The sequence below is a fragment of the Streptopelia decaocto genome (genome assembly GCF_964273445.1).
Source record: "Streptopelia decaocto genome assembly, chromosome: 6".
Lineage (NCBI taxonomy): Eukaryota > Metazoa > Chordata > Aves > Columbiformes > Columbidae > Streptopelia > Streptopelia decaocto.
In genome coordinates, this window is record NC_138660.1 from 10,069,037 (window position 1) to 10,078,356 (window position 9,320).

Below are 9,320 nucleotides of genomic sequence, written 5' to 3' on the forward strand. Positions count from 1 at the left end.
ACGGGAAGGTTCCATTCACTTAAGCAGCATATATAACCAGTGCACCAGTATAAAACATCCCAAACAAAACTCAAGACACAAAATCAAGAAAAAATAAGAAAATTTAATGATCAAATGAGCTATATACATTGACGGCATGTGATTTTCACTCGGTTATCCCCTTTGTATAGCTCGAAGTTAAATTTGATACAAAAATATCAATAGTCAATAGTACCCCAGGGAATGAAAACAAACAAAAGCCATCTGTTGTTAAAGTGCATATCTGATGTGAGTTACACAGCTAACTACAGTCCGGGGCCGTCCAAGGATTTCAGCCCATCGGAGAGAGAATACGATACAGGAACATCTCAAACTGAGAGCATAGGAAACTTAAGAGTTTAAATAACTGGTAGTTTATGTAAGATATCCTTGCATCTCTTTCCACCACACAATCTTTAAGAATCCTTTGACATTCTGCAAGACAGAACAAATTCTGCCTATCACTCTCCATATGCATTTCCTCAGGAGATACTCAGATAAAAGTTCGTTTAACTACACTCATCAGAATAGTGTTTTCTTGGGTACTTCATTGTTTCTTTTGCTTACTTCCTTTTTCCCTCTCAAACTCAGCTATTTGATTAAATATGTTAACTAAGTTCTGGGGCAGGTTTCTTTTAATGCCACTTTCTGTTTGGGCTGTACCATTTAAAGACATTTCCTCATCTGGTTCCTTTGTTTCATCAGACTCCTCATCATTTCTTTTCCTATTCTTAGACTCACTTACCACATGCCTATCACTATCATAACCTCTATCACCCTCACGAAAGGAGGTGCTAGAATACGATCTGTACCTTCCCACTGACCTGCCAGAATGGTCAGACCCTGCTGGAGACATATAATACCTATCTTGACCTGAACCATGTTTTTTAAACTGCTCTTTTCTCCCCTCAACATCCCTTTCTAATTTCCTAAAATAATGCACCCTGGGTTTATCATCTGACTTATGATAGGAACTTGAAGGACCCCTCCGACTGGAGAAAAATCTGTCAGTTTTACTGTATTTTTCAGTTTTGCTACAACTTGGAAGAGTTCTGGAGCTACTGTAAGAATCCCTTGAATCTTCAGACCTACCTCCAAAAGTGTCTTCATCATCACCTGACGTCCTCGAAAAAGAACAGTGTCTGCCTTTCTCTCTTACTTCTGTTTTTGGACACACTAAGCTGTCCTGCCTTTCCAGCAGTTTTTCCACTTCAAAATTTTGGTTAAGAAAGGAAGCAGAGGTATCAGCTGGAGGTGAATACCACTCCTCTTTCCTACTCTGATCTTTATAATGGGAAGAAGCTCTAGATGAGCACTTTTTGGAACTGCGGGAAGACTCAGATCTATGCCGACGTTTTTTCTTACGTTTCTTGTGATCAGAGGAAGAGGAGGAAGAAGAAATTGATATATCTGATGAAGAATCACTTGATGAGGAAGAGGAGGAGGAGGAGGAGGAAGGAGTTGATACTTTCCTTTTCTTCTTCAACCTAAAAAATGTAATTAACACGTGAGATAATCTTCACTATCAGACAAAAAATACATGTAGAAAGAAAATCTGTACTCCCCAGAGTCTGGCTGAAATTGGACTGTAAAGCATGAATGGAAACTGAGCCTGATCTGGCAAGACATTTTCAAATATCATTTCTTCTTAAAAAAATTAAGATTAAATCCACTGAAAAGTTTGTTCATCTTTCCCGGTTTAATATGGCATTACACTTTGCAAATGCTTCACGTTGCAAAGTGGTCCACATAGATCTCTACTAAAGGTTATATGCACTAAAGGATACTACCCACAGAGAAATTCTGGAGGAAAAGCAGCTTACCTAGGTAGAAGTTCTACCTAGCTTACTGCTGGAGTCTGTTTGGAAAGGGATTGTTCATAGTCCTGTCTCCACTTATTGCCACATGATCAGTATACCGAATATAACCAAGTTACCTTTTTTCTTCTTTTAAGAGCTTACGCAATTTTTCTGCACTTGTTTCTACTTTCTTTTCTTTCTGTCTCTCTTCTTTGGCAGCTTGTTTCTCCCTCATTTCCAAAGATTTCTTTTTTCAACCCAAGCATCATAAAAAAAATTACATTAAAAGTGTTAACACGGGTATTTTTCCCCCATGTTCCCAACCCCATTCAAATTTATAATTACATCAGGGATGTTTTACCAGGATTCCCAGATCAAGAATTAATATTGTTCAGGAGTTTGGCATTGGCCATTGTGATAATCGGGTTTACATTAAGGACCATATTGCAGTTTTTATTCCATTAAAAATATATTTAACCAGCCATTGTAGTGGTACCCATGATCCAGCACACCGTGAAGCATGGAGCCCAAAAGGTATAGATAGAATATGCAAGAAAAAACAATATTAGCAACATGGAGAAGACAAAACAAAAAAACAACCCCAAAACAAAACCAAAAACATTTGAGGAAAAGTATCATTATTGTAGTTCACAAGTAAAACATGGTAGAACCCATTGAAAAGTGTATTCACATTGGCCGTGTTTGAATACAAACCGTTTTGTAACAATTTCACAGACCAGTTTGATGCATAGTTTACGTAAGGAATCATGTTCCAAGGGTTTGTTGGTGATGAGCAGCACCAGATGTCAGATACAGCAACAACGGTCCAATTCAGAAGAAAATGCATTGGAGAAAAACACATAATCAGTATTACAGGAAAACAGACTTCAGTGTTGTTTCAACCATCCTAGCACAACAGTGACAGTACCAGACTTATGTATTAAAATACATGTAAATGCAGAAAGGCATCTCATCAGATGAACAATCCTTAAACTACTGAAGCCTATTCGAGATCAGCAGGGAATAAGACAAACTGCCAACTTAAACTCTCCTTGTCCAAAACATTCGATACAATTTTTGATGTTCATTTATTGTTATTGAGAGCACTATATGAAGAGAAAGTAAAGAATCACCTGCATATGCTTACGGAGTTTCGTTAAGGCCTCTTCTGCTTCCTGAAACGTCTCATCCAAACTTAAGGCTTTTTTATAGTAACTCTCAGCATTTACTAGTTTGTCTTCCTCTTCCAACCTAAAATTCAAGTGATAATTCATACAGGGTTAAGCCACAGGTTTTGACAATTTTTTGTTATTTTTAGAACTACTTTTCCTGTTTGCACTACGACACTACCACTGTATCCATCCAACATGGTATGGATCATAGTTTTCTTAGCCCGCCTCAGTAAAGAAATGAAACAGTATCTCTGACACATTCCCTCCTGGTCATCAGTAATTTGAAATTTCAGTTTCCAAGATACTGTCTCTCTCTTCTTAACACACAGCTTAAAAGAAATCTATTCCCTGAACATTCAAAACTAAACTTCAGTGTTACGGTGGTTAACCAATATTTCAGTAGAGTAACAGAACATAATTTTGTTACAAAAAATTTCTTAAAAAAACCCAACAACAAACCTATTGGAATATATTCAAACATTCCACAAGACACTATGCAAGCCTGGTAACCTATCAGTGAAAGGATATCAAGGATTAAACCTCAAGTATTTTGCCAGGATTCTAACTGGGATAGAGGAGAAAGTGTCAACCAATTGCACAAGCAAATTTAAAAGTATTTCCAATTTTTTTTTTTTTAAACACATAGCCAAGAAAGAAACATCCCATTTTGTGTTCTAACTAGAATGTTATTAAAAAAATATTAGGAGAAAAATTGTTAACAACCAAACAAAAAATACAGCCTAAAGACTTACTGCCCGCCTCTCTCCACAAGTGTCTGACAAAGGTATTTTCTTGCATTTCTATGGGTAGGACAGTTTTCTAAAGCAATTTCAAAATCACCTATGGCTTTGTTCAGACTTCCTTTTGTTGCATACCTAGAATAACAGAAAAAATTTAGTGCTGTTTCTCTTTCACAAAGTAGAAAAAACAATGAAACAAGCAGACTTACAGAGCTCCACGTGCTACCAAAGCTTCAACATTTTGTGGATCAATTTCCAAAGCTTTGTTGTACTCATTCATGGCTTCCACATGGCGCCCGACCTTAAAATAATCAACCCCAGCCTTCACACTGCAGAAAAATATTTAGAAGTTATTATGTACAGTTAGCCTATACAGATTTTATTTATACTGACAATTACTCAAAAATATGGTTCCAGAAATTGATGGCTAATAAGTACAAGATAACAAGGTCAAGTTTTAACAGTGCTATTTGAAATTAATATGATACTGACGTAGTTCCCTAACAATATATTGTCTTCAATCCAAAATCTTAAGGCACTAGAGAGCACTTCTGCAAATCTGTATTTCACTGTGTTTTATTTACAGAGTTAATATTCAAGCACTTCTCTGCACAAAGCTACGTGTTACCTACCACCATTAAACTGTAACAACCTTAATTATATCCAAAGCTAAAAATCACTATTAGATGAACGACACAAGGTGAGATGGCTAGATGATAAACTCTGAACCAGTTCATCTCAAACGAGAATATTCTGAGGTTTTGTATTTCATATTACCTGAACCTTTCTTGTACATTTACTAAGAGATGAACTTCTTGGAAGAGAACTGATATGACTTGAATTTCAGAACTTTTTGTTACATACTTCTTTTAAAAATTAAAATTTATATTTCCTTTAACATTATAAGCACCTTTTTCTGCAATTAAAGAAAGTAGCAAAACACTGTTGTTTTAAGAAAAACACTGCTTTGTGAGCACAGAAACCAGAAATACTGAGGCTTTGCCCAGATTTTTTTTTTTTTTTTGAGCTGGTAGATTCAAGATTCAAGTTTTTCCACAAAGAAATTTACATTTTTAGGAGAAATCTCTTACTTCTGCTGCCTCCATCCTGTAGTATGTCCCAATACACTGCATGGTGTAAAGGCAACAGCCCTGGTCCGGAGCTGCTGTTCCAAATGCAGCCAGGGAAATACATTTAACTTTTCCACGACAGCAAGTGCACTTGTTACATCTATGTGTTGAGACTTGAATGGCACAACAAACAGCATTAGGTCATTCAAGACCAAATTATAAAATGGAAAATCCTGTACTTGGTATTGTCACAAATCTTGCTCTCATCTCATCAGTAGGTCAGTGTATTATAAATATTCTAAATATTCTAAGAAGTTCTCCCTTAAACCTGACATATTTTGGAACTGAATCATAAGAATTCATCTATCATGTACCCACTTGACAGTTACAGTTACTTTCAATAAGATCTTCCTGGTTACATCACTACACATGCAGTGGACAAACTCATTCAATGTGTACTTTCTGTTAAGAAATATAAGCTGTAACCTAATCTAAGCTACCAATAAGCTCTGACAAGAAGTACTGCATACCATTTCAGGGCCCAAGATGCAGATTGTGCTTTCCTCAATGCAGGGGCAAAATCTTCTTCATTGAAATTTTTCCTTCAAGGAAAAAAACAAAAACACCAAGTTGGGGTTTTGAGTCTACGAAATTAAACTTCCAATATGCAATGCAGTTAAAATAAACTGAAATGTTAGTTACACAATGCTTTACTACTCTCCATCAGTCAACAATGTTCTTTCATATTTCTGAAACCATTTCTGAACCCATTCTATAAGTGCTGAATCAAACTAGTACAGCTGCAGCACATATAACAAAAATATATCTTATTCACATCTTTGAGGCCTTATATATAGAGAGTGCTCACAACATCAATCATTGCATATCTTTAAGCCTGTTTTACTAAAAAGGTCAGACCTGTTGCTAAAATAAACACTGTAAATAAACATCTGACAGAAAACATTAAAACTTAAACATCCTACTTCAATCCAAAGATATTGACGAGATTTAAGCAATACATTCCTAAAGCATTTGGTATCAAACATTGTGTGATAAAATGACTTGCTTATTCAGAGGAAAAGAATTTCAAACGTAAATTTCTTACTCTAGAGAAGTTTGCTTTTAAATATTTGAGGACATGTAAGCTACAGTCACGCAAATCAAAATGAAAAAGGTTTAAGTATAAGTGGTCTAGGACTTCCACTCACAAGTCTATCTCAATAGATTAGAATAATCTCCACAAAGCTGTAGGATAGGAACAAGATAAAAAATCACTTACATTTGAAGACTTCTCAACAAAGACGGTGGATTTGTTTCACTTAGTCCTAGTTTTTCTGCTAAATATTCAACTATCGATGGATTAGCAAATCCTGGGGAACGATGCAAAACCTCTTCGAAGGTCTCCCCTGTGTTAGCAACTTCCATGCTTCGCCTTTAAAAAAGCACCAATGGACACAAACACAATTGCAGACACTACACTCCATTTTATGATGCTTATGCTTAGGACAAAACTGCCTACGTTGATACTTGTTACAGCTCACAAACTGTTCTCTTTTACAGGCCTGTATTTTCCTACTATTTAGCAACCCTTACATGCTTTAACCCAAGTCAGCTTTAGAAACCTGTTTTGTCACCCATCTAGGTATCTTCAGAACATACAGAAACCTTACAAAACCACACAGATAGCTATGTCCTTCTGTCTTTAAGGATAATTTTAAAATTTATATGAATTTCATTTTCCATTCCAGTCTCCCAAGGTTTCTGGTTTTGTTTTGTTGGTTTGTTCTGTTTTGTTTTAGCACAGTCCCACAGTGACAGATACCTCACTGGCTTTTTGCTTTCCTTATATTTTGGGAAAGATGCTATAAAACCAACCACACCTGAAATATCCAGAAATAAGTATGTTGAAGAGATGAACAACAAAATGTATGTAATTATCCAATTAAATCAGAACTGACAAGTTTAAAGATGCTCTTCAGACACTCTACATACACCTAGCAAGTAGAGATGAATAACATATTCTTACTTATGATGTAATGGGAAGTCATCAGAAGTAATTACACCTAGTTTTGTACTGGAAAGGTTGGGTGGAAGAGCTGAGCTGTAAAGTGACACCGTGAGCTTCTCATGGTAACGATCAACGTCCTTGATTGCAGCTACACAAACAATAGAAGTTAAGATAAAATTACAGAAATGTCTCAAAACTAAAACAGACAGATTCCTGACAACTTTTGTGGCTACTTGCCTCGAATAAGGTCTCCTGTTTGATAATAAGATAAAGGATCTCCATGGTTGCTTTGAGAAGGCACATCTCTCAAAGGACAAAGAGCCTGGAATAAAATAGGAATATCAGAAACAAAGCCAAATGTATTTCCCTCTCCAAGATTAAAACAGAAGATTAGTTTAATCTTAATGCATATCAGAACTGTGATAGTTAAAACCATGACTTGGCTCAAATAAAAACTATGCAGCCATATACAATGAACTTTTCAACTCTAGAGAACTAAGTCCAAAAGACCAATCGTATGTTGGGCTGTATCAAAAGCATTGGGGCCAGCAGGTCAAGGGAGGTGATTCTGCCCCTCTGCCCTGGTGAGACCCCACCTGGAGTCCTGTGTCCAGATCAGGACCCCTCAGCAGAGGAAAGACATGGACCTGTTGGAGAGGGGCCAGAGCAGGCCACCAAGATGATCAGAGGGATGGAACAGCTCTGCTGTGAGGACAGACTGAGAGACTTGGGGTTATTCAGCCTAGAGAAGACAGGGCTCCGGAGAGACCTTATTGTGGCCATTCAGTACTTAAATGGGGCCAATAAGAAAGACAGGGCCAGATGTTTTAGCAGAGCCTGTTGTGATAGGGGTCATGACAAGGGGTCATGCTTTTGCACTAGAAGAAAAAAGATTTAGACTAAATGAAATTTTTTACGATGAGTGTGGTGAAACACTGGCCCAGGTTGCCCAGAGAGGTGGTGGATGCCCCAACCCTGGAGACATTCAAGGCTGGATGGGGCTCTGAGCAAACTGATCTGGTTGAAGATGCCCCTGCACATGGCAGGGTTTAGACTGGATGAGCTTTGAACGTCCCTTCCAACCCAAACTATTCTGTAATTCTATGACAAAATATTAAGTACAGGTCATAAAAGAAGCGTTTGCTGACTCAGTAAAGTATCATAAAGTGTCTACAAATTCAGGTATCAACTATGCCAAAATTCAGTTTTACCTGTATGTGTACCACTCCATTAAGAGATGCAAGAAGCAACCAACACATCAACAACTTCCCACTTATCAAGAACAAAATATTGATTACAGCTGTATCTTACAGTGAGTTCTAAATCTGAAATCTCCCGTATGACACCACTTCCCAGACATATCAGCACCATGAAAAAGCCAAATTCACGAATTGAAGTAATCCTCCCAATCACAATGTCACCACGTTCGATGTCTCGAAAAAATAATTCTCTCCTGTCTTCCCTGGGAAAGTCCATGAACCGTTCCAGGGGAGGCATAACAGCGTAACACTCTGCAACACATGAAAAACTCAGTTACGAAGCGACCAAGCTACAGCCTGAAAACACAAAACGCATCACGATACCAAAACACGCTGCAATCTGCTTTATTTGTACTAACAGAAAGTTTATGCACAGTCTCTAAAAGCAGCAACAAAAATTTTTCACCTTGTTTTTAAACATTCTGCTAACGTCGTGCAGGGTCCCCGCACTCCCCGGTGGGCGGACAGAGCGACACCTGCCTCACCAGCCTCACCTTCATCTTCCTCGATCGTGTCGGCCGGAGGCCCGTTGGGCTTCCAGGCGTGAGCGAAAAGGAGATCGGCTTTTTTGGCGATGAAGCGCTTGATCTCGGTGTCGATGCTCGTCCTCTCTTTCCTAGGGGAAGGAGAACCCGGTGAGAAACATCCCACGGGCCCCTCCGGGCTCGCCCGCTCGCTCCCCTGCACCGCGCAGCCCCGGCGCCCCTCACCAGGAGGCCGGTGGGTGCGGGGACCCGCGGGGCGGCTCCAGCGCGGCCCCGGGCGGCGGCAGCAGCCCGCGGAAGTCGGGGTTGTCGTGCTGCTCGGCGTGGAGCAGCGAGAGCAGCGTGGGGCCATGGTAGCTCAGCGCCTGGCGCAGCAACTCCCGGTCCATGGCGCCGCTGCCGCCTCCACCGGAACCGGAACCACCCCCCGCCGGCCTGGGAAGACCCCCCCCCCCCCCCGAAGCAACGCGCGTGCGCCGCTCGGAGAGGGAGGGGCCAAAGTTAACCCTCGTGTTCAGCGCCCCCTGGGGACAGGAGGACCGCGGGGTTCGCTCTGAGGGGCCCCCTCCAGTGTTCCCCTTGCCAGTGTTAGAATAGCACCACGAGAATAATAGAAGAGAAAAATATCCAAAGTAAAAATTACCCAGATGGCGGGCGCCTGCGGAAAGTCTCGCCGGCCCGGCAGCGCTGAGGAGCGGCCCGAGCCCGGAGCCGGGAGAGGGCGCTGCGGCCCCGCGGAGCACGGCGGGCGGGCGGGAGGGGGCGGGGC

The 9,320-nt window shown here is 40.1% G+C and overlaps 1 protein-coding gene across 1 annotated transcript; it reads right to left on the reverse strand.

Moving 5' to 3' along the window:
- Positions 1-83: 83 nt before the first annotated feature.
- Positions 84-8,973, reverse strand: TTC14 (tetratricopeptide repeat domain 14). Its single transcript, XM_082056648.1, has 12 exons — positions 8,777-8,973; positions 8,561-8,682; positions 8,119-8,318; positions 7,045-7,129; positions 6,826-6,955; positions 6,079-6,231; positions 5,330-5,401; positions 3,939-4,058; positions 3,742-3,864; positions 2,951-3,068; positions 1,955-2,064; positions 84-1,505 (listed from the first exon to the last, which is right to left on the reverse strand). Exons 1-12 carry the CDS (start codon positions 8,938-8,940, stop codon positions 566-568), a joined length of 2,337 nt encoding a protein of 778 aa, XP_081912774.1. The 5' UTR covers positions 8,941-8,973; the 3' UTR covers positions 84-565.
- Between the last annotated feature and the right edge of the window lie 347 nt (positions 8,974-9,320).

What these genes read in the sequence shown, in the direction of transcription:
- TTC14 (XM_082056648.1), bottom strand. Translation starts at nt 8,940, where the DNA reads ATGGACCGGGAGTTGCTGCGCCAGGCGCTGAGCTACCATGGCCCCACG. An exon ending in TTTCAGATTTAGAACTCACT is followed by an intron (nt 7,130 to 8,118) that starts GTAAGATACAGC and finishes ATTTTATTCCAG; the next exon opens with GCTCTTTGTCCTTTGAGAGA. An exon ending in CTTGTGGAGAGAGGCGGGCA is followed by an intron (nt 3,069 to 3,741) that starts GTAAGTCTTTAG and finishes CTTGAATTTTAG; the next exon opens with GTTGGAAGAGGAAGACAAAC.